The following is a 24,601-nucleotide window of genomic DNA, read 5'->3' on the forward strand; positions in this document are numbered from 1 at the left end:
TGATAATAGCCCACCTTAATTGATTAGTCTCGTTAGAGTTGGTATGGCAACACCCATTTTTTCATGTTCTCTGTGTATATATCTCTTCCTACTGTATTTTCCACTGCATGCATCCAATGAAGTGGGTTTTAGCCCACAAAAGCTTATGCTCAAATAAATGTGTTAGTCTCTAAGGTGCCACAAGTACTCCTGTTCTTTTTGCGGATACAGACTAACATGGCTACCACTCTGAAACCTGTAAATCAATAGCCACTATTCCCTCCCAGGGGGATCTAACTAGGTTGGGAGTCCCCAGGCATCATTCTGTATCATCTCACCAGAAACCGACACCTACCTCTGGTGGAATCTGGAACTTTTTCACCACCCCAAGCTCGTAGTACATCTGAATTCCACACTTCACAAGCTCTAGTTCGGTGCACTTGAAATCACAGAAGTGGAACTCGTAGATCTCAGACTGAATGGGGTCTGGCAGTTCTTCTTTCTGAAAAAGAAACAGATTGACTTGTTTCCATGCTGGGCATGCCATTCCACAAAAAGCCACACATGGGTCGTCTCTAGGGTGACCAGACAGCAAGTGTGAAAAATCGGGACATGCTTTTTAGGTAACAATAAAGGCAAAAGTGCTTCTTCCAGCAACAGTCCATTTTGGTTTCTCTGCTGGGATTTAGCAGAATCGCTCTGCCTCCCCAAGTGGATTTCATGTGTCAGAATCGAAAATGGTCCTGGACTGGTGAAGGAGGCCAATGGCGGCCCTAGGTCTGTATTGGCTCTGGGTAGCGAAATGAGTGGAGGATCCTAGCGGTTGAGCTGGTTCTCAGTAGGGTTTGTTCTGTAGGGGCTCAGTTGTGCTGGTTAGGTAATGCCTTGTGCCAGGGGTAGTGCAAAGCAGCTTGTTCCCAAGAGCTGAGGGGTGTCACTATAAGAACCTGGATAGAGTTCTCCTACTTCTGCCAAACAAATTCTTATTTGCCTTTACTGTCAAGTCAATGGTGCATGGGCACTCACCAGTAGTACTGTCAATTGAGCTTCTTCACATTCCATTGGTTCTTTCCCCAGCCTCTCTCGTGTTGGCTACAGAGATCACGTACATACATGTTAATTTTACCAGCAACTCCACAATCAGCACTAAAGCTGCATACGTTTGGGGTGGTATCTAGTCCAACTTCCAAACACATGTTCTCTTCTGAACCTTACTTACATTTCTGATCTTAAGGGGCAGTTCTGACTTATAAAGTGACTCTGACAGGGGTGCAGGGCCAGCTCCAGGCACCAGCCCACCAAGCATGTGCTTGGGGCGGCGCCTGGAGGGGGGGCGGCACGGCAGGGCGCTCCGGCACAAGAGCGGGACACGACTGGGCTCGCTGCCCTCCGGCCGCCGGGGAGAGCGGAGCCGCAGCGGGCTCGCCGCCCTCCCCCGGCGCTCCAGCCAGTCGGGGAGAGCGGGGTCCCGGCCGGGCTCGCCGCCCTCCCCCTGGCATTCCGGCCGGTCGGGGAGAGCGGAGCCGCGGCGGGCTCACCGCCCTCCCCCCGGCGCTCTGGCCGCTGGGGAGAGCGGAGAGCCCCGGCTGGGCTCTCCGCCCTCCCCCCGGCGCTCCAGCCGGTCGGGGATTGCGGGCCCCCGGCCGGGCTCGGCGCCCTCCCCTGCCGCAATGCGGGGGGGAGTAGGCAAAAAAGCCAGAGCTGGCCCCCCATATGCAGGGCATCTCTCTGATCATAGAATATCAGGGTTGGAAGGGACCTTAGGAGGTCATCTAGTCCAACCCCCTCCTCAAAGCAGGACCAAGCACCAGACAGATCTTTGCTCCAGATCCCTAAATGGCCCCCTCAAGCATTGAACTCACAACCCTGGGTTTAGCAGGCTAATGCTCAAACCACTGAGCTATCCCTCCCCCCATTGCTCCATTGTCAAGTGGAAAAACTGTTTGTCCTCCAAACTCACTCTGGGGACTGACACTCAAGCTGGGTTCTCTGTCTCAAGCATCATCACAAGGAGTAGAGGTCCTGTAGGCTCAGCTACGCCCATTCAACGTCACTGTCATCAGACTGTGCTTTTGGTGAAATCTGTGGAAACCCAGCTATGGCTACTGGAGTTGCACAGATGTAGTGAGGACTTGATTTGTCCCGCAAAGCTGCTTACCCCTGATAATGCCCAAGAAGGAAAGAACCCATCTTAACTCTCAGAGCCTATAGTGAGTTTGCAGGGCTAGCACTGAAATACATTTTTAATACTAAGCAATGACCATTTGCTTTTCCTTAGCTAAGGTCTTGCCACCCTGCCCAACCATTATCCACCTGGCAGCTGCCCTCCCACCCCAGAGGTGACTGCATCTCAATGGTAAAGTGTACCTGTACGTATGAAGCTTGTTTAAAATTAATTGCAGAAGTTCTTCAGCAATGCAATTCTTTCTGGTCAGCTCTGGTTGAGCTGAAGCATTACCACCTTCAAGGCACATATCAAGAGCCAGCTCTCTGTGCAGGCCTTAGGTAAGTGGAGCTCTGGAAGCTCCCAGGAAGTAGCTACGTGGCTCTGTCCCTATTGAAGGTGGTATCACAGCTCTGACAAGGGTGGGGCAGGAGAGAATATGGCCCATTTACTAGGAGGTTGTTGGGCCACTACATAATGGAAGCTCACTCTGTGGTGATGGGTGCCTTAGAAATGCATGTAGTAAAATACAACACTTTGGAACAAAACATGCTACATAAATGCAAGTTCTCTCAGGCGCAGTTGCTATTTAAGCATGCACCGCTTGTACGCTGATTATAAACTGAAAAGCAGTACCAGGATTTCCTGAATTTCATCCTTATCACACTTCACGTGGTACAGCACCATGTCCTGAGCAATGTCCTTGCGATTCTCCAGCTTGTTTATCTTATCGTAAGTATCCGTGTTGAGGACAGACCAGCCCAGGAACTGGGTCAAAGACTTAAAAAAAGAAAAGAAACCATGAAACAGGGGAACCCTCCTTAAGCACATTAAAGTATCTCATTGATTGCTATTGGTTTATTTCTAGGGAAAACATCCTCATAGTCTAACACATCTTATTACCAATAGGTTTATAGATGGATGTGAACAAAATGCCCTGCCTCCCAGAGCTTACAGCAAAACACAGCACACTCTGGCTTAGTATATAGGCCCAAAACCTTTAAATAGCCAGTCAGGTGTTTTTAGTCTGAGACTGAAACTGACATTCTGCCATTAACTGCATTGGCGTTCCAAGTTGCTCTCTGACAAATGAGAACCTTTCCCCTTGCTGAAGTAGTAAAGAGGGCCTGTTCTTGCAAACTCTGAGTGAGAACTGCTTGCTTGAGTGAGTAATACCTTGCTAGCCTTTGTGACTAATCGTGTGAGTAATGATTACTTGTGAGTAAGGGTTACAGGATCAAGCTTAAAACTTCAACGGTAACATTCATGTGTTCTCTAGGGAGACATTAGCACCGCAAGACGAGTCATTCAGCAGAGATACTGGGACACAGACTGAGGACGTAAGAGGTTGTTTAACAAAGTTACGTCTAGACATTACTGGAACTATGTTTCTCTCTTGACTTCCCTTTTGTTACGATTGTCTAAACAGCCAAAGGCCTCATCCTTTAGGGGAACAATCGTTACACTGGTTGGCTGGAAATAAATCAACAGGCCTCAGTATAAAAACCTCCTTGAAACTGTGCTCTGCCCCCTGAAACTGAGGCAGCTGCATAGGCGCTCTGCAGCTGCCCAAAGAGCCGTTTACTCTCAGGATACACTCAACTCCTTAGCTGAGTTGTCTGGCCAGGCTGCACAATGTGTCTGTACTGTAGAGGGTCAAGGGGCCAGGATTTGGCCCCCAATCGAAAGTGAATCCGGTGTGGATAGGGATTGGTGATAACACTATGCAGCTGGGAAAGGGAAATACTGAGAACTGTGAGAACAAGACTGGGCGCTTCACGATTTGGAAAAGGATGCAAAGGTATTCACTGCCTTCTTGGTCTCCGGTTCAGATCTGTGCCATGCTGCTAGGGTACGTCTACATTACAATAAAACACCCATTCCTGGCCCATGACAGCTGAGCAGGGAGCGTCCCGGAGCCCAGGCTCCAGCCCGAGCCCAAACATCTGCATTGCAATTGTGTAGCCCCGCAGTGCAAGCCCAAGTCAGCTAACACAGGCCAGCTGCACATGTCTTATTATAGTGTAGACGTACACCAAGTGACCCAAAGACTTTTGCCTTCAGCTGTTCAATGGCTTATGTGAAATGAATTGGTCATCTGGCTACTTCCTAGTTAACATAACACTTAAATCTTTCAAGAATAAATCTCCTTGCCATAAAACAGCCAAGAGAAGGCTATAGAGAAAGGAATAAAGCTAGCAGCATGATTTCCCCCCAACTCTTAACAACAGTGGTTCAAGTTACACCTGCTGTAGGTAGATGCAATTACTGACCTCAGTGGAATTATGACTGCTCAAGCTAGTGGTGGATTTGGCCTGTTTTATGAAATCACGTTAGAGGGGCCCTCCAGCCCCCTTCAACTTAAGTATTACATTTTTCGCTGTAAATATCGACGGTGATGCGAGTCTTGGGCAGGCTTCTGTTTAGTGCCTGCCATCATAAGAATGCCTAAACCAGAGTTGGGTGTGAAACACATGTTTCTGCCGTAGTTTCAGTGTGTCAACATTCTCCGTTCCATAGTATCTTCTGCAGCTCATGTAAATTATTGGATTGCCTAGATGCTGATATTGCAAATGATCTTGCTAGTTCTGTTTGAGTGTACAGGATCTAGATCTTGAAAATGCTTGTCAGGTGTTGTACCATTCCCTTCAGAAGCTGGGCATGTCACCACTAAATCTGCATTTGCCTAAAATCTCTCTATGAATCAATTTCTTAGACCTAGAGCTACTGAGTTACACCTCCACAATCAAAGAAAATATTGGGGGCTGCAAAACATTGGAGACCACATGTACTGCTAAGAATTATTGGTCTTAGGCAGGGTTCCCATTTAACACCTAAGCTACTTTCAGAGCTGGTAAGCACTTGTACCTCCATGAGAGTCTCATCCTGTTCATCGAATGGCTTCCCGTCTTTTCTGTTGTAAAATGTGGCAACACCAACAATTTCTTCTTTTTTATTTACTATTGGCATAGATAATACATTTTTGATAGTCCATCCTGAGTCATCTACAGGACCTTCCTTGAAGCAACAGCAAGCAGAAAGATGTTGAATATATAAAATGTATTTTCTAAATGCATCAGTGCTTTTCTTAAGTGAACTCAGTAATGCAACAAGTTACAGGAATTTGTATGTATAAAAAAATTAATCTATATTACATTTATTTTAACAATTCTGTTTTTTAACAGCTATGACAGCTTTCACAGTACCTGAAATTTAAACATCTCATCTGCAGCAGCATTCATAATGTTGCAGATCTAGAAGATCATAAAAATATTTCGTTTTACAAACGGGTAGCATAAAGTTCAATAAACTCCTTTCTAAAATACTCAATTTTAAATCTAGTTAAAGCAGCTAAATTGATAAGTCTTCCATAGTTGAAAGTAAACATTAATTTGACTTTCTGAAACCCTCAATGAAGCTCTCGTCAAATACTTACAAAGCCACTTTCCGCTACATACGTTGGGAGTCCAGTAGCAAGTGCCCAGTGATCTGCTGTGGGATTTCTGAATGAAACAAAAGTGTGTGTATAATAAAAATTAAAGATGGAGATTACACATATTTCCTGGAGATTTTTGTAGAGCTGGAACATATCTGGTTAATCATGCAGCACACACATACACGGCTAGGGTGACCACATGTCCTGATTTTATAGGGACAGTCCCGATTTTTAGGTCTTTTTCTTATATAGGCTCCTATTACCCCCCACCCCCGTCCCGATTTTTCACATTTGCTGTCTGGTCACCCTATACACGACTAATCCTTAGTCAGCCAGGTAGTCCTGTTGATTTCGAAGGATCTTCTTGTGTGAACAAGGATTACTCACATGAGTTAAAATTCATAGGATCAGACTCTCATTATCAACAGATGGGGCAATAGATGAGTTAGAGGATTCAAAGCGTTCAGTATTGCATGGCGTATTCCAATCAGTTCCCAGTTTTTCATCTTGAGTGTAACTAGATATGAAATAGGACTAGGAGTGTATTTAATGGTTCTAAATTTCAATATGCGAAAGAAAAAAAGAAAGAAAGAAAAATGGGGCAGTGGGAAGAAGGGAAATGTAACAGGTCTAATCTTGCAGAGCCTTGTGGAAGAGCTCACCATCAAAATTAAACAGATACAAAGCAATAGATGACCAAGAGGTAGTCAAGACTTACAGCCCTAGATTTTTTTAAAACTAGGCTAGGTGACATACTCCCTGTTGCACATTGGTGCACTAGCATTGTGTGCTCTGACTAAGGAGGGATTTGCACAAGGAGAGGCAGCTATCTTGAAGAACTGAGAGTGCGGGGACATGCCATGTGTAGGGGACTGCATGGAGGAGGGCAGAGACCAAAGTGGAAGGAGGCAACCCAGGGCTGATAAAGCAGGCAGCATGGTACACGGGCAGGCATCTCAAAGGGTGGCGTGCAGTCAATGAGGGCAGCTATAAGGGGAATTATGAGAGGGAAAACAAACATTTTATGTGAAGTGGGTGGCTAGGGGATGCTAGTGATGGGTTCAGGGAAGGGACTGACCTGGTTCAAACTAGGAGAGGCACTTCTCGGCAGCAATAATTTGGAGGGTGAGGAAAGTTCGCAGGGCAAGCTAAAGCAGGAGGCTGTTACAGGCATCAAGTCAAGAGATGACAAAGGCCGACATGAAAGATCTCATGGCAAGAATAGAGGATGGTTTCTAGACGTGTCAAAGCGACAGGAATTACTGCGCCTGGATGTAGGGCATGGGAGGAAGAAGCGAGAAAGTTGGCTTTGAGGCGGAGCCTATGCGACAGGGAGGACAGAGGATCCGGCAGTGAATGAGAAAGGCAGGAGAGAGGACGTTTGAATGGGAGGATTGGACAGCTGGTGATGCAGGATTGGGCAGAAGGGGCTAGGAATGGAAAGGTGGACTTGTGTATCTACAGAAGTGGTGACTTTACCTGTGAGTGGGTGCTACCACAGTGATAGAGTGGCCTGCTTGTTACATTCTAATCTGAATTCCTGATAAATAGAAGCAACCAACAAATACTGATACGTGTTTAACCCTACAATTCCATTGTTCCTTCAGCTGTTCATTAGCTCATGGGAGACCTTCATTTTCAGATACATATCCTATCAGTCTGTGCTACACAGAGGCAATGGAAATAGCTCTAGACATGGTACTAAAGCTTCGCTTACTCACGGGATAACTTTAATATCTTCCTTTCCGTGTAGGATATAATCGACGACTTTGTAAAAGACTATTTCCTACAAAGAAAAAAATCCTGGTTCAAGCTTGTGGTGAGAGTAAACAGTTGGGGGATGGGGAGGATACTAGGTCATCCACTTACTCTGCCATCTGGAGTCCGGGGCCCGGAATAAGGTGGAACTTCACCCATTAGAACTGGCCACAAGTCGAAAAATTCCTGTTTAAAAAAAAAAAAAAAACTTTTAATTTTAATACATATAAATAAATGTACCTGTGGTAGGATATAGAAACAGGCGGGGTTCTACTACCGATATTATAATTTGCCATGCACCTCTACGATGCTCTCTAAATTAAACCAAAACTTACATTTAAAACATTAATGTTGCCAATTCAAGCACTCAGATGTTAGGAAAATGCCAGAGTTAAGGTAACCTGGGAAACTTTAATTTGGCCCCCTTGTACATATGCATAAGACAGTATGTGATGTGATGAGACTGTCTCATTTCCACAGGACCCCTCTCAGTCAGTGCACAGGATGGATGGTGCTCACTTAATGAGCAATTATTCAAGGCACAGAGATTAACGTAATTTGGGTGCCCAGCTGAAGATGCCTAGGATCTGATTTTTCAGAGTACTTCGCATCATGGAGCACTTCATGTGTTCACAGCACAACTCCTGTTGGCTGCAGTTGCAGCTGTGAGTGCTCAGCACTTCTGCAAATCTGACACAAGGACCTCAAGTCAAGCACCCAGAAAATGCGAAACACGCAATTAGTGACCATCTGTGAAAAGTCTGATGCAAGTGATTTGCCCAACCTCACACAGGAATTCTGTAGCAGAGGCAGGAAGAGAATCCAATTTCCCAGAGATGCGTTCAGCTGAAGTAGCCATCCTTTGTCTTCCTGCAAACCCCCGCCTCATTCACTACGCATCTTCCAAATTCTGCAACCAGCCAGGCCAGGGGTCCTACAGACAGCAGCTTCCTTCTCCACACAACCCTGATTCACCCCCAGAGCAGATCCATCCTGTGCACTGAATGAGGCAGGGGTCATTTGGAGATAAGTTTGTGATCATATAATTAAAGAGTGTATCCTCATGCATATGCACAAGAGAATTTAATTAAAGTTCATTCTGGCATTTCCTGTCTTTGGAGTACTTGACTTGGTAACCTTGCTGGCATTTCAGTGTAGTTCATGTAATTGCCTAGGTTTTTAAAAAGCAAACTGAAAAAAACAAACGTCATCAGGTAGCATCATGTTGCTATTGAACCACTTTGGAGCCAAGGTGGGACTCTAGATCCACGGCACAAACCCCTGCCACTTCAGCAAATGGAGCAACTGACGGAGGAGAACAACCTACTATTGCTGGGCGGACCAGTGCTAGAGGGGGATGGGACCCTTTGCCTTGGGTTTTCAGAGATATTTGCTGACAGCAGGAATGGTGAGACTCTGGGATCTTAGGTTCCATTCCAGGCTCTGGAGAGAGTGTTGTCTAGAGGTTGGACCCTTCTGCCCCATGCCCTTCAACATCTTTGTCCTGTCTCCTTGTCCCTGTCCCTACTCCCCATGACTTGTAGTCCCTTCCCCAACTCCCAGTCACAGTTTCTACCCCCTCCCGCATTAGGTTCTTAGGGGGCTAGAGGGGCATTTTTTGCATTATACTTTCCATTCAGATAATCATGATCCAGAACTGATTTGTATTTTCACGGTGTGACCAAATGCACCCCTGTACTCACACCCCACCCACTCAGAATAATCTTTGTCCAAAATAGGCCTTGTAAGGTATCATTTGAAAACTAATAACGTGCTGGTCAAGAATATCAGGGTAGAACATATGTAGCAACATAATATGTAAAGTTATGAATTTCCACCCAAATTGCGTTGGTGGCGCATGTTCAAACCCATCTTGCCCCAAGTAGGCAGAACTGGTTGAGCAGATCTTAAACAAAGGACAAGTTGATGCCTCTAGCCAGGTGTCATCACCTCTGATGGGCCATCACCTATGAAGTGGCCATTCTTTGGCAAGGAAGGGGGCCAGGAACAAACAGCTCTGCAGACAAGACCTATAGCGGGACTGTCCAGGAGAGGGCTGGAGAGTGCTAAACACAGGTTTTTGGGGAAAATCCAGGACTGTGTTGGGGTCACCCTGCAAGTAAGAACCAAGGCTGGTAGAAGCCAGAGGCTGGCTGGTGTGTGCTGACAGGCTGCTGGGGTCAGAGCTTCTGGACCAGGGCTGTGGTTACACACAGACACTCTGGTGTGACCAGCATGCTGACAGGCTGTCTTGTGAGCCACCCAAGCTGGAAGCTACAACAACAAAGCATTGTGAGGCGCCCCAGGTTGCAGGGCAGGGGTGATACTGCTCCCCACTGGTCTGGACTGCACCCTGGAATTTCATACACTGTTAAGACAAAAGTTAATGCCAGAAATGGCCCAATTCACATTTAGCAGCAACCTAAAGACCCTTGCTGTGTTATCTTGCCATACACACGAATGCTTACCTTCTGTTTGGTCCTATCCAGAAGGCCCACTGAATATCTATCACAGTTCAAATATGCTCTCACTGTGTAAAAAGCTTTGTGGAACTGCCTCTCGATGTCCGTCAGCTCCTCAAATACCTTATTAGCTGACCACAACAGCACCTGAAGAATAAAACCAATTCTGTAGACCGTTCCTTCTGGAAAGCTAACTGTACTTGAGACAATACGTGACTAATATTTAGATATCACAGATTCCTAGAAATGCAACAGTACAGTATTTTAGAGTCTGCTAACTCAGCTTGTTCCAGCTCGGTTAGTAGGGTGCGACCTTTTTCATTGACTTCATTGGGAGCAGCGTTAAGCCAACATTCAGCATTTTGTAAAATCCCACGTTCGAGCTGTGTAATGCAGAATTGAATAGTCCGACATAGAAGAAATCACCTACTGTTTTAAAATTCACTTAGCAGTGGCAATTGTCTGTTCTGTAAGTAAAATATTTATTACATCCCCCAAACTATATATTAAACTAACATTAAGGTTGCAAAGTTTTCAATTAGAAGCTGGGAATGCTTGAATTAATGTTGCCTGGACATCCGTAATTTGGCATACACAAGGAGGTCAAATTAGGGTTGCACAGGCAATGTTAATTCTAGCATTTTCAAACTTGAAGACTTTTGCAACCTTAAAGTTCTTTTAGGCTAGGAAGTTGCATCCCAAAAATAACTCTTACTCAAAAACCAAAACCCAAGTTCCATCAGGTGGGGATGACTTTGTCTATAGTAGCGCAGCTATTTGCTGACAGAAGAGGAGTGTAGAGACGCATGATTCCTGGGTTCGGTTGCAGGTTTTGAAGGGGCTATACTAGGATATATTCCCCTCCGCCCTTCTCTTCCTCCCCTGCTCCTATCAACCCCCACTGCTACAGCTAAACCTCCAGTATTAATGCATATTAGTTAATCATTAACTGGCTAACTTAGCATTACTAAGTAATTCAGTTTCTTAGTAATTATGTGTAATTAACATTTTTGTTCAGCTGAATTAAAGAGCAAGTAATGCTAATACTGAGTAATCTCATCAATAAGAATTACTAATAGAATGGACAAATGGTTCTACCACTCAGAAAAACGAATCCCTAATTCTGCCCTCAGCTGTGCACTCAGACACTTGTACCCATGTGGAGCCTAGTGAATCTGAGAGGATGGCTAGGCTGGGGCCTTTATCCCTATTTCTCCAGTCAATGAGATTTTCAGCCTGGCTGATGGTACAGGAGAAATAGCTCTGAACCTAGACAATGAAACAGTTATTGGGATCTGCCTCTTTATCTTACCTGGCCTCTTCGAGTCTCACAATTGTGAAGATAACTCAAATGATAAATTTTCAGGTTTAAGGAGGCAAAATTCAGATACTTCAGGAAAAGCTGAAATGGAAAACAGTCAGTGTTGAGTTGAACCAAACAGTGGCCCTGGGGGTACTGGATTTCATAGCACCACTGCAATTACTATAGTCTGTCGCTCAAACTCACACCAACCAACCCGTGTCAATACTTTGCTTTGTGCTGATATAAGGGGGGGGCTTGTTACCAGTGTGACTTGCCCTGGTAATTTATTGAGGTAAGCTGCACCCATGTAAGCCCATTTTACAACACAGCAGTGTCGACAGCAGTGGTTGTCAAGCTTGTTTCATTTGCAGACCCCAAACAAATTTTGAATGTGGACATTCAACCGGTGGTCCGCGGATCCCTACTATAGAAGTTTTAGACTGAAAAGTGACTGAACAGAATTCAGTTATAAATGTTGCACATGCTTGGCACAGCATTTGACACAGTGTGAGAAAGAACGCTAAACTGTGGGCTTCTGAGGTAACGACAACACTTACAGGTTTAGACCTGTAGGTGGGGCTATACACATGCTTTTGATTGATCAGAAAAACAGAATGCCTTTTCTGGGGTCTGAAACTTTATTTTCATAGTCACCTTTCACAGATCCCTAAACATAGTCTATGGGCCCCCAGGGATCCCCAGACCACATGTTGAAAACCACTGGTCTACAGAAAGGGAATTGGCACCGCTATTGCAAACAACCCTAGTCTAGATGAGCCTATATATTATGCATAGTAAGATTAGGGTGACCAGATGTCCTGATTTTATAGGGACAGTCCCGATATTTGGGGATTTTTCTTATATAGGTGCCTATTACAGTCCTGATTTTTCATACTTGCTATCTGGTCACCCCAAGTAAGATACATGCACGATAGAAACTGACCTACACTGGATCTTTTGGACACTTACACTTTCATCAGAGCTGGTGAAGAACGGGCCATGCATCTTATTAATGGCCATGATCACAGCAACTAGATCTTTGCCATTCGTGATGGGAGTTGCAAGGATGTTCCTTGTAGTGTATTGGGTGAGTTCATCAACAAATCTGCTGAACTGAGTGCACTGTTTAAAAGAGGGGAAAATGAAAAACAAAGCACAGTCCAAAATGTGAGCAGTCTTAAAGCCAGAGAATCTCCTCGGTGAAGCCACCTAAAGGAAGCTTGGCCTAAAGTATATTTTGAGGCATAGGGAATAGCGTCACGTTAACAAGAATAGAGGTGGTTGAACATGCATTCAGAGTTTATTAAACTCCAATGTTTATTTTCCTACAGTTGTCATGTAACTTGTTTTGGAAAGACCTCGCACATTTGAGAGATTTTAGCAGTGTTCCCTGTCTGAAAGACTAAGGACCAGGAAATTCTCTCCAGAAAAACTCATAAGTTGCAATCATGGTAGGTTCATTTTGACTCCAGTTTTAGTCTCCTTCCACCTGACCCACCCCACCCTGCCCCCCAAGCTGCTGAGTACCCACAGCTCCCAGTGCGGGTCTGTGATCTCCTTTGTCATTTGGACAACCTCCCTGTGAGAACCCCTTTACGTGTCTGTGGTCGACTTGCTCCCAGGAGCAGAAGGGTTAAGGAGTGCTATGCCCCCTTCCCTGGGTGCATGTGGGCAGGGTGGGGAGTGAGCTGAGCCTTCACTCCACTGCCAGTGTGCTGGCTGGAAAAGCCAAGCTGCTAAAGACAGGGAAGTGCTGCTGTTTATAACCCGGCAGTAACTTAGTTACTACCCTCTGGGGAGCAGAGAATTGTGTGTTGGAATGAAGCAGCATCGTGCTGGGCTCTCAGAAATATGGGGCCAGATTGTGTGCCAAGGAAAGAAGCTATTCAGACAGCCCAGGATCACCAGAGCGCTCTGCCAAGCCCCATAAAGGCCACACCCAGTTCCACCTCTGGAACATGGTGGCTGGGGTGTGTGTGCTGGGAGTGGATAGCACAGAGTTGGCTCTGCATCACCCAGGGATTCTACCAGAGGGGAATCCCCAGCTGCCCCTAGAGGGCAGCCCTAAGTCCCCTTGGCACTGCTCCAGCAGCAGTGCGCAGGAATACTCTATATGCATGTCACTGTCTCCCAGCGTCTAAAGCAGGGATACTCAGCCAGAGGCTCGCGAGCCACAAGTGGCTCTTTCATGTGTCTCCTGCGGCTCTTTGCAGCACGTGATATTAAACCACCGTGTGATTTAAGTATTAACCAATCTAAGTTATTAACCAATCAGGAGGCTTTTACAATATCATTAACCAATTGTAGCTGATAAAATAATAATACTTGGTCAGTCATTTTGCTATGAGAATAAGTACATATATAAAAACAATATTTCCCGTCATACTGTTTACATTTGAATATTTAGTACCGTAGTAAATGAAACAATGAATTCACACTACTGTGGCTCTCTTGGGTAATGTTGATCGCTAATTTTGGCTCCTGAACCACTGAGGTCTGGATATCACTGGTCTAAAATAAAACTGTCTTCTGGACAAAGAAAGGATGCTGGCACGAAGGGATGCTGGGGGGAGAAGAGATGGAAAAACGTTATGAAGAGCTAGCCAATGAGATAGCATCTTTTGTTGGAGCTGTGGCCCCCAGTCATCTAGACCAGTGTTTCTCAACGACCGGTCTGTGGACCAGCGCCAGTCCCTGAGATCTCCCTGAAACAGTTCAGCAAGGCAGCAAGCCGGTCCCTGGTATCAAAAAGCATGAGAAATACTGATCTAAACAACCTTCTTGAGTCCTCCCAGCCTTCCCTGTGCTACCAGGTAGATAGATGGCATCTCTGCCTGTTGTGTCTACTTCCTTTGGCTGACCTGGTGGCTCTCTCAGCAATGCACTGTAGTTAGGACTCAAAGCAGAAGCCTTGAAGCCCAAATTGTTTCAATAGGCTGCAGTCTGCATTGTAAGCAGAAGTGACCTACACAAACATACTACGCCCATGCATCGACCCCTACGCTGGCCTCCCACACGATGCTCTTCACCCTCCATGACCAGGACCTACCATGGGTGCACACATTGGGTACAAGGAATGACAATAGTTAAGGTGAAACTTGCCAGAAATGGAGCTTTCTCAGAGGACTCCCTGCTCTGAAACGCAGAATAGAGAATGATGGCAAATGTGACTGTTAACATATTACTTTCCTCTGATTCGCTCTTAGTGCAGTGAATGGTTACAAAAAAAACCCAGCACTTAACATGCTATCCTGTAAGACAGGGAAACTTTGCTAAGGCATTTGGATACCAGAGTGATGCGCTTTGGCTGACTGGATAGACAGATGGCCGAGTTGTTATGAGAGAACTATATATGAAGTAATCCCAGCTATCATATTTGGGTCACATGGATTATAACTCAGATTAGCCTGCTTCAGTTTGGATTCAGATGCTTCAACTAGGGTATATAATGGTCATATATGAATATATAAGGCTATAAAAATAAAACTCCTTGGCTATAGGTCCCTTAAGAATAGTGAGATGTGTGAGCAAAGTTTATATCTCACTGCTTCTGATGAGAGTTCACATATCAGTGTTAAGGATGGCTCGAATCCTTGGCTCACAAAAATATCTCTGAAGAGCAGTAGCCTGCACTGGATGGTAGAAACTTGAGCCAGAAAAAATTCCTGGGGTGGTAAAATATTTCTGGACTCTCTCTAAGGGCTTGCAGTTTCAGTGCAGTGCCTCAGGGTGTAGTCAGCGCAGGGTTAGACAGTAGCAAGTGTCTGAGTTGCTGCTCTAAAATGACTTTTTTTTTTTACTAGGTGAGTTTGCCATTTTGAGCCAATATAAAACGTGACACAAGGCATTGTTCTCAGAGCGCACTAACAGTCTGACAACTCAATTATTCATTTATACCCGTGAAATATTTCACACAATACATTGGAGAGTTTTTTTTTAAAAAGGTAACCATCCCAACCATGTCTTTGGTTTCCAGCCATACCGTTGGTACAGTAAATGAGACTTCTACTGCACTGATTTCTCTTACGCCTGTTCATCATTTTCCTTAACTCTACAAACCCTGATAGAAAGTCTAGTTCTTATGAATCTTCCATTAACGGAGCAAACCAATGGAAAACCTACCTCATTGACATCCTTGATGTTCATAGTTCTCTTGGTTTGAGCAACATGCCCCACGATGCCCATGTCCAAAGGATAGACAATTTCACAATCTGGCGCCACCAAGCATTCCTCCAGCGTGCTGTCTTTCTCGATATTGAAAAGCCTGGAAGCTAGCTCTGGTGTGCCGTTCCTTTGCCTGTACATAAAAAGGCTGCAGCGGTCTGCGTGGATGAGACAGCTGATTCTTCTTAGAGTCTTGAAAACAACCTTCTCCATGTTAATGCTTTCCTGCATGTCTTGGATCAACTCAAAAAGTATCTCGCTCTCCTCTGATGTCTGATTGCTGCTCAGTGGCTCTGGTCTCAGTTTCTTATCAAAGTATTGCTTGGCAAAAGCAGGGTTACCATCGAGAAACTTCTCCACATCATCTTCCTTGATACTCATGGTGAACCTCTTAGATTCCCAGATCTTGGGATATGTTATTCCAGGAATACTGTCTGTCTGAAAAGTGTTCCTCCTTCCGGTGTGCTCCTCAAACAAGGAGATCTAATGCTCTGCAACGCTGCCCCTGGGATGGCCAGGGGTTGAGGACACTTTTGAAGAGTGAATGTCATTAGGAAAGTTATTCCTTAATAGTGTTGAAGGTGAGTCCGTGGGAGGACAGGTCTTAAGCAAACAGATTAAATGACCCATACTAAATCTGCAGGTCAATTTTTTCCCTTTACCTTACATGTTTTTAGAATATTTAAGAACACCCTCACTTTTCCCTGGATGGCACAGATGTATCCATCTTCCTGAAATGGTTCTGTTGGTTTTTCTCTTTCTGGTAGACCTCTCTAACACTGAACTAAGCTCTTTAGATTCTAATTAAATATACACTGCTCAGGTCTAATCCCTAGCTAACAAGGTGCATATCTTATTATTCCTGTGCTCGTAGAAGATCTGAGAGAAACAGACTTCAGTGAACGTTAAATCTGTCAGTGAATCTGTTTAGCTTGAATATAAAAGGCTTGGCATAACATGTTGACAAGACCCCTATGTTTACTGGCCACTGTCTTTTTTTTCTCTACTAAGGTTAGAGATAAGTGATCCTAAAAACAACTGGAGGTTTGATTCTGATCAGATAAGAGCCTGGATGCCCTCGCAAATTGGATCCCAACTACACCAGCCATTTGTCACTGAAAGTGAGTGGCAAATTGGGCCAACTATCTTTGTAGGAAACACAGGCCGTTCTGCTGCTGGCTGAGACAGAAATGACTCCATGAACAGCCTTTCTTGTGGTGCTTCGGCACTTGCATGTCTGTTCCTGGCCACAACCAATTTACCCTCTCAAATGTTCACAAATGCTCCAGTCCAGATTGGGCTTGAGTTCGGTAGCAAAACAGTTAACTTATCCAAAATGCTCTGTCCATTCCCAATCAGTACTCGGTCCAAGCAAAATGAGCATCTTTGCAGACGTTCTATGGGGGCTGTAGCCCAACTTTCTGGGTACCCTAATTGTGTATTTGTTGCCGCTTGGAGGGGAAAAAAATCACAAGGATCTTTAGCTCATGATACAACCTTTTGGAGGAAAAAGGTTGACCCCTTCATGCTGTCAACTTTCAGTGATCCATCTGCGAAGGTAAACAAATTCCTTTATGCTGGCTAGACATACAAATAGGTGCCATAGTTTGTTACCCTCTTGAAATACTGTGGGAGAAGTAGTACAGTGTGCTCTTGAAAGTATTAACAAGGTAGAAACCTATATAGTTTTGAGTCTGGCAACCTCCTGTACTCATGCAATTATTGTTCAGTATGTGTACTTATATTGTTGTCGTCACCATGGTACCTTAGCAGCTTCCAGTAGAGCATCAAGTGATGTGACCAACATCTGTCACATGTAAGTGCATTCTCTCACCCTCTCCCAAAGAGGAAAGTTGTGTTTACAGTGCAGTGTTTTCTGTTTTAAGGAGGATGTGGTTTGTGGGATTCTCTTAAAATGTCTCTCCATTGGACAAGGCAAGATGAAGAAGTGTGCCTTGCACTGGGAGTGGAAAGGGAAGTTTGTGATGGTCCTTATTTCCTGAAGGAGTCTGTTCCACAGTCTCGCACTAGCCTTGAGAACTTCCTCTCCTCCATAGAGGACTCTCTCCCTTTTATTGTTGAGTTGCATTGTGCCTGAGGAGCACAGCTCTCAAACACAGTCCTGGCCTCAAGTTCCAGAATGATCTTTTAGATTTGCCAGGCCGAGCCCACTGAGTGCCTTGAAAGTAAGCATTGAGACCTTGAACTTGACTTGGTATTCTGTGGGAAACCAGTGTAGGGGGTGGAGGACAGGTCTGACGTGCTTGCAGTAGCCAGTGTTGCTGAGATGTGCTGCAGCATTCTGTACGAGTAAGAGTTTCGTAAGTGATGAAGGCTTCATACCCACGTATATCACGCTGCTGTAGTCCAGCTGAGAGGTGACAAAGGTGTGAATAACTGAGGCCAGGTCATCCTCCACCAGGATGGGATGCAATCTACTAGCCAACTAGAGATGGTAACATCTAACATTGCTGCTGTATGAGAGCTTAGTGACAGAGGAATTCAGGAGCATTCCTAAACCTCAGACTGCCTTCCTCTGCCCACTAGCATCACCTCTGCCTTGCTTGGGTTCAGCTTCAGCCAGCTGATCTTCATGTACTGCTCTTGTCCAAGCACTGAGCGGTAGCGGTATTAGCAGTGTTTGTGATGAAGCCTGTGTAGAGCTGTGTAATCTGCGTGTTGATAGGCTTGTGGATCTTCGTCTCTTACGAAATCAGAGGTGCTGGTTTTCTTCTACAGCAATAGTCTAGCAGCTGCACTACTACTAAGCCAGTAGTGTAGAGCAGGCTTTATAACATAGGAAAGGTGACTGAGCCCTGTCTACACTAGGACTCTCATCATCATTGCCATGTGTGCAGCTGCCTTGTTAATGACAATGGATGTAATATGGGTAGGGCAGATCTTGAATTGGAACCTATATTAAATGGGGAGCCACTACAGAGAGTGGAGAACCAGAGTGACATGCTCACAATGGCCTCTTGCTGAACAGGAGGACCACCATGTTTTGGAGCAGTTGGAGCATTTCACGTTGTGCGGTATCATTTTTATAGGAGCTGAACTACACAAGCCTGGATGCCATGACTGCATGGTTACTTCAGCCAGGTCTCTGCCAGATGGAGCCAAATCTTTCAGCCAGTTAGAAAGGGAAACTTTTTAATTTTTTGTTGCCATGACTATTTGCATACAGTGGTACCAAGGAATCAAAAAGATCCAAAGGCTGTAGACCAGCTTAATTTGAGGTCAAATGCTATCCCCAGTGGGGAATGTCACAGAAAGCAAGTTAATCAAAGCACTCCTCTCTTCCTACCAACGTCCGCTCGGTCCTGCCTGGTTCAGCTTTAGCCTGGCGACCGGTGCCAGTTTTAGCTGGACATTGAGAAGGCTGTGAGATGGGCTGTTAGATTTAAACTAAAGTAAAGTTAGAGCTTGGTTTATTCAGGCGGGCTGTTGTTTCATCGCCCCTCCTAAGGGTTTCACTTAAACGTTTGACTTGCTCTCTTTGGATGTCAGAGGGTAAATAGGTCTGTAGGCCGAGTGGTGAGTGTGAGCAAGTTACATGGACAAATGGAAATATTTCATCCAGCAAATCTTTGTTACTTATTAAACCAATGATATTGATTTTGACTCTCTTGAGACTCTGGATTTTCTTCTCTTCAAAGATCATAAAATCAAACATGAGGGACAGAGAAACTCTTGCCGTAAGAAATAGTTTTGATATTGGGATTCTCAGCTTGCATATATTAAGACGACATTTAGCAATGGAATTGATTCTGTTGTGTTTGTACAGTGCCTGGTTCACTACTGAGGCTTCTAGGTATGACTGCAATACCACTAATAAATGAAGTAGGGATACTGAAGTTTCCATTAGAAACTCAATCCAATTGGCATTCCAACGGGATTTCAGTATGGGCGCCCTGGCTGAGATGTGTCTGGGCCAGACACAATGTAAACTGTATTGCCTTGTGTGACTTCTCTAATACTTTCTATTGGCTACTGTGTGTTAAACTTTATGCAGCTTGTCCTTAAAACAAAGCAACCTATACCGTGTGTGTGTGTGTGTGGGTGGGTGGGTGTGTGTGTGGGTGGGTGTGTGTGTGTGGGGAGACTAAAGGAACCATATCAGGGCCGGATTAACCTTTTGTGGACCTGGCGCCAAACATATTTGTGGCTCCCATGGGGGCAATGAAGTCTGGCATGGGAGGGGTGTCGGTTCCTGGAGTGAGGGGCCAGCCAGGAGCATGGTATGGCAGGGACGGCCCCGCTCTGCCCAGCCTAGTGCAAGGGCACTATTTACAAACCGGCAGTTGCCAGATGCATAGTGGCCCACCTGGCACTGCGCTGCCAGCATGCCCCTTCCCCTTGGGGATGGGCCAATGCCGCCCCACACAGCCCCCACACCCAACACCAGAACACACACACACCCCCGATTTCCTATGGCCAGAGGCCCCCCCGCCCCCGACCGTGCCACAAATGCACAGCGCCCTGCACACCACCACCACTGCCCACCGCCCCCCCTGCCCACAGCCCCCCACAGAGAACCCCCACTCCCCAGTGCCCCAACACACAGAGATCTTCCCCGCCCCCTCACAGCCCAGCACACACACCCCAGGCCCTCCAGAAACCCACTCCCCCACGCCCTGCCTCCCGGCCGCACTCACTGGCCCTGCTGGGAGGTGACTGTGGCTGCCGGGCTAAGCCAGCAGTGCAGCCAGGGTGGATCCCAGGGCGGGGAATCGCTCCGGCCCCTTGGGAGTGGCGCGATCAGCCAGGCCAGGGCCTGCCCCGTCCGGGTTCCCTCAGGACCTACTTGCCTGGAGCAGCCCAGCCAAGCCCCCCACAGTGTCTCCCCCCCTCCAAACTGACCGAGACTGACCAGGCTTCTGCACCAGTCCCAGGCGGCTCAGCTCCGGGGAGACAGGTGGGGCCCCACAGGTGGTGGGAAGCAGAGACTGCCTGGAGCCGGAGGTGCACTGGGGTCCGGCCATGGGGCAGAGAGAAGCCAGCGGATGGGGCCAGGGAGTGGAGAGGAGCTCTCAGCCAGCCAGCAGGCAGGCTGAGAGGAGCAAGTGGGGCGGGGGAGGGAGGTAGCAGGCTGGCGGGGTCTCAGGGCGCAGTGCAAGCAGAGCAGGCCACGGCCCCTTCTGAGCATGGGCCTGGCTCCATGGCGCCACTGGCACTATTGTAAACGCGGCACTGAACCACATTACTTCCATGCAAAGGGGACGGAAATGGTGAAGTTGAAGACTCTTCAGAAACAAGTAAATTAAGATGAGTCAGACTTCCAGAACGGAATTATCATGAACATCCATGAACGTTCCGGAAACAAACACTGGTCGACCTGGGGGGGGGGGCTGGAGAGGAAGCAGAGAGGCTGCATGAGTAAACCCATCGGTGGCAGCGTGAGGAGGAATGAGAGAGTTGCACACGAGACACTGATCATGGAGTTAAGGCGGCAGGCAGAGCTGTACAAAATTTTGCAGCAAATATTTTGGGTAAAATTTTGCTGAAAAAAAAATGGAGGAAAACATTTCAAAAGTCCATATTTTGTTTTGGCCATCTCCATTTTTTTTTATTTAAAAGCTTTTGGCAAGAAACGGAAAAAAAAAACTGAATGTTTTTCAGATTTTTCTTTTTGATTTGGCCCCTGAAGAAAAAAAATCATTTATTCACTTAGCTCTAGTTGCAAGTGCTTCTCATGTCCTTGCAGGAAATGAAATGCAGAAATTCTATCGTTAGAAAACCAGGAGATGGGGAGCCAGATACATGTTAGAATGCCGGTATCCACATAACAGCTTTATACTGAAATTTTATAAACTAATCTCTTGGAGGGTGGGGCCTGTAATGTGAGACTGTAGGGGGCAGTTACCCCACTCCTAGGGAAAAAGGTTAAAGGCTGACTGGGGAGGCAGCCACAGCTGTGGCCACACCCGATCAGACCACACCTGGCCCTGATATAAGGGCTAAGGGAGGCACTGGGTCAATCTCACTCCAGCATTGGAGTGGGAAGGGCCTAGCTGCCTGGGAGCACAGGGTATCTGACACAGAGCAGTGCTGGGGAAGGGCAAGAGGACCTGGGGAGCTGAGGCCTTGTTAAGGCCTAAGGAGGTACTGGGGCTGCAGAGGTGCAGCCCGGGGATGGGCTAGGGAGACCAGATGTCCTGATTTTATAGGGACAGTCCTGATATTTGGAGCTTTTTCTTGTATAGACCCCTATTACCCCCACCCCGTCCCAATTTTTCACACTTGCTATCTGGTCACTCTAGAATGGGCAGAGGCAGCTGGTCCAATGCCCTTGCCAGTGATGAGTGGCCATTACAAACTGCATCTGCCCCAGTGAGTGGGGGCTAGATGGTGACTGGCAGTAGCCACTGAGGCAAGGTGGGGATAGGGGGTTGGGGGTTCCCCTGGGAGGGGAGACCCAGACTGGGGGGGTACTGCTGGGGCAGCACCCCAAGGTAAAGGGCACTGGGGTCTGGGAGGGCCATGGGGGGGGGCTTGAGCCAGGAGAGAGACTGGCCAGCGGGAGGTGCTCCGAGTGCTGGATTTGAGCCAGATGACCAGCAGGAGGTGCCGTGGCGGTGAGTGCTTGATCTGCTACAGAGACCTTATTGAGTAAATGTCAAATTTGTATTGCAAACTCTAGCCCAGGACCTCAACTGGCACAGCAATTTTTGAACAGATCTGATTATACTTATTTACTTTAAGTGCCTTAAAAATGAATTTCAACTGAGCAGCCATAATTATGGTGTAGCTAGCTGTTCCCCCATGCATGTGCCATGAGATAAAAATGGAAGGTGCTTGAGCTATTTTGGAGGTTTACTTGTGCACATGGGGCGGGGGGGGGGGGGAATCACAAAGTGAAATGCCTGGGAACAATAGGCCCCACTAGCTCAGAGAACCGTATCCCTCCAGTTCTAACACTACCACTTTTAAAAGATTGTCCCTTGCTAAGGCAAACCCGTTGCATTGCAAGATGACAATGCAGGTAATGCCACAGTGAGATGCATTTTCAGGTCACTCTGTGGGCCTTGGTCCAAGAGACGCTACAAATCCCCACCCTTTCTACAGGCAGATTCATGGCAGGTACTTGCTCCAACCTCTGAGGGTGCATTTACTTTCCCTGCTTTCATGGGATCAGCACCTTCCCTGTCCTTTTCTTAACCAAGAGATTGAGGCAAGAAATGACAAACCTGATTAGGCATAATTGTCAAACTATGCTGTATTGACACCCCCATTTGCACTCCTCCAGCTCAGTCATACGCTAGCTATATTGATATAACAGATCTGCAGCTTATCCACCACTGTTACTTGGTAAATCATACAACTTGCCTTACCCAAGCATAATACTGCTAGGTTCTCAAGTCTCGTGTGGACCCGTGCATATTCAGTGGACGTCTATCCTTGTTGTGCCCTGACAATCTTATACCTCCTGACTTTGGGATCTCCTAATTTACTAGTAATCCAGTTGATGCTTTTGTAGCCTTCTGCATTTTTTGTTATTTTAAATGGAGGATCAGTCAATAAAAGTTAGGATCTTCATTCAGCGGCCTCAGACAGTACCCTATAGGCTCATGTTCCCTCCATTTCCTCATCAGAACCTTTAGATGGCGCGATAACATAAATCTCTTGAGATCCTCTCTTAATCTCATTTGCTAAGGAACTTTCACTCAAAGTTCCTGAGTCCTGCAGTATTAGGCTCTCTAGCGTTGGTTTTGCAACTCACACAGAATGCAGCCATCCCGAATGCAACTTGCTGAAGGTGTCAGGGTGACTCTCATTCCAACATCACAATTGCAGAGATCAGCTGAGGACTCTTAGCTGTGACAGTCCCTGCTTGTGGACGCTAAAAACCTGGGGGGGGGGGAAGTTCCGGTCCTTAATTGTAGGACTTCCAGACCCCACGTTCATTGATGTTTGGCGTACAATGCAGGGAATACCTTTTTTGGCAAGCTTTTTTTTTCACCACAGATTATTGCTGGAGAGATTTCTCTGCTGAGGGGTTGGAGTATTTTAGATGACAGCTTTCCTACTGTGGGCGTTATAATATTTGTTATGCACCCAATGGCCAGAAACGTTTCATACGGTGGATTTCTTCTGAAGAGACCCTCATGGACTAGTGCACCTCCCAACCCAGGCTATACACCTTCCTCACTGCAACCGTATTGTTCAGTCGTATGCAGGGTCCAATGTGTTCTGCCATGAGGCAGTCACGGAATTGGCTGAGGAATCCAGCTCTTGCTGTGACAAGCAGAATAGTGCTTGGAGGAGTTGTTGATCAGGTCAACACTATAGTAAGCCGAAATCTCTTGGCATAACACATCTGATTTCAATGGAGTTACCTCAGCAGAGAATTTGACCGAAGGCTCAGTCTTGTTTGGAATACACCTGATTCAGATTTGTTTCTACCAATGGTAACGTTGTACTCACGAGGCTAGAAGATCATCTCCAAGCCCTGTTCTTTGGCACTTGAGCAAAAAAATTACGTAAACTTCCATCTCTGATTCTGGCAGTACTGAAGTGTCTGCTATTGATTTCTATCTTCTTTTCACTGAGCCATACAAATTCAGTTCTCCAAGTCTAAAGGCTGTAATCACCTTAACAACTGCCTACTTGCTGCTCCATTCACTAATAGCAAATAATATACATGTCTTCCTAATGCCCAATGGCTGAATGAGCTGACGTGTTGCTGCTCAAGAGCACACCTTTGACCAGTTAGTATCAAAATCCTCACAGGTACGCTAGACCCGAGTAAGAGACATCTTCTCTGAGCGAGAGTGGTTTGAAGGTTCCTCCTCGCATCAGCAGTAGGTGGCCACACGCTCTAAATTTTGGCAGGGATGCTGCTTGTTTTTAATGATTACAGTGGAGTGGCCGATGCGTGGTAATATCTGCAACGAGTCTGACAAGAAGAGCGTGCTGCTCTTTCACCTGGCCATCTCGAGTGCTCTTAGCTACACTGACCTCAACTCTCCAACTGACCTTATTCAGAAAGGTAAATACGCAGCCAAGTTAAAAAATGAGAAGGGGAACCAGAAACGTTGGTTGAAATAGGTGCCATCTCCTCCTGAAAGTACTGATCTGGGCCAGAAAAAGTGCAGAGGAGCCGTTATCTAAAAATGACATGAAAAGAACATTATGGCTGCAAAGTCAAGGTAAGGAGAGCCAGAACTGACGTTGCCCATGCAAGCTTAACTTGTCCCCTTTGTGCATATGCAGCATGAGACAATATTTCTCCCCACAGGCCCCCTGCCTCATTCAATGCACAGGACGCTCATGGGGCTCACTGAAGGGGTAGCTATTCAATATTTTTATCTTCATTCAGTGTGGCCGCCCAT

General features: G+C 46.3%; 1 protein-coding gene across 1 annotated transcript in view; it reads right to left on the reverse strand.

The window, feature by feature from the left end:
• LOC113409444 (rod cGMP-specific 3',5'-cyclic phosphodiesterase subunit beta-like) overlaps positions 1-15,647 on the reverse strand; it is a 42,906-nt gene extending 27,259 nt beyond the window's left edge. Inside the window, exons 1-12 of the mRNA XM_026663364.1 lie at positions 15,225-15,647; positions 12,072-12,224; positions 11,112-11,201; positions 9,806-9,946; positions 7,449-7,523; positions 7,301-7,365; positions 5,580-5,646; positions 5,350-5,397; positions 5,012-5,161; positions 2,780-2,923; positions 1,006-1,071; positions 335-481 (exon numbers count right to left, since the gene is read on the reverse strand). Coding sequence (XP_026519149.1) covers positions 335-481; positions 1,006-1,071; positions 2,780-2,923; positions 5,012-5,161; positions 5,350-5,397; positions 5,580-5,646; positions 7,301-7,365; positions 7,449-7,523; positions 9,806-9,946; positions 11,112-11,201; positions 12,072-12,224; positions 15,225-15,647 — 1,569 coding nt within the window. The remainder of the gene's footprint in view (positions 1-334; positions 482-1,005; positions 1,072-2,779; positions 2,924-5,011; positions 5,162-5,349; positions 5,398-5,579; positions 5,647-7,300; positions 7,366-7,448; positions 7,524-9,805; positions 9,947-11,111; positions 11,202-12,071; positions 12,225-15,224) is intronic.
• Positions 15,648-24,601: the final 8,954 nt, after the last annotated feature.

The sequence above is a fragment of the Terrapene carolina genome, unplaced genomic scaffold, assembly GCF_002925995.2.
Source record: "Terrapene carolina triunguis isolate 2854851 unplaced genomic scaffold, T_m_triunguis-2.0 Scaffold33392, whole genome shotgun sequence".
NCBI lineage: Eukaryota > Metazoa > Chordata > Testudines > Emydidae > Terrapene > Terrapene triunguis.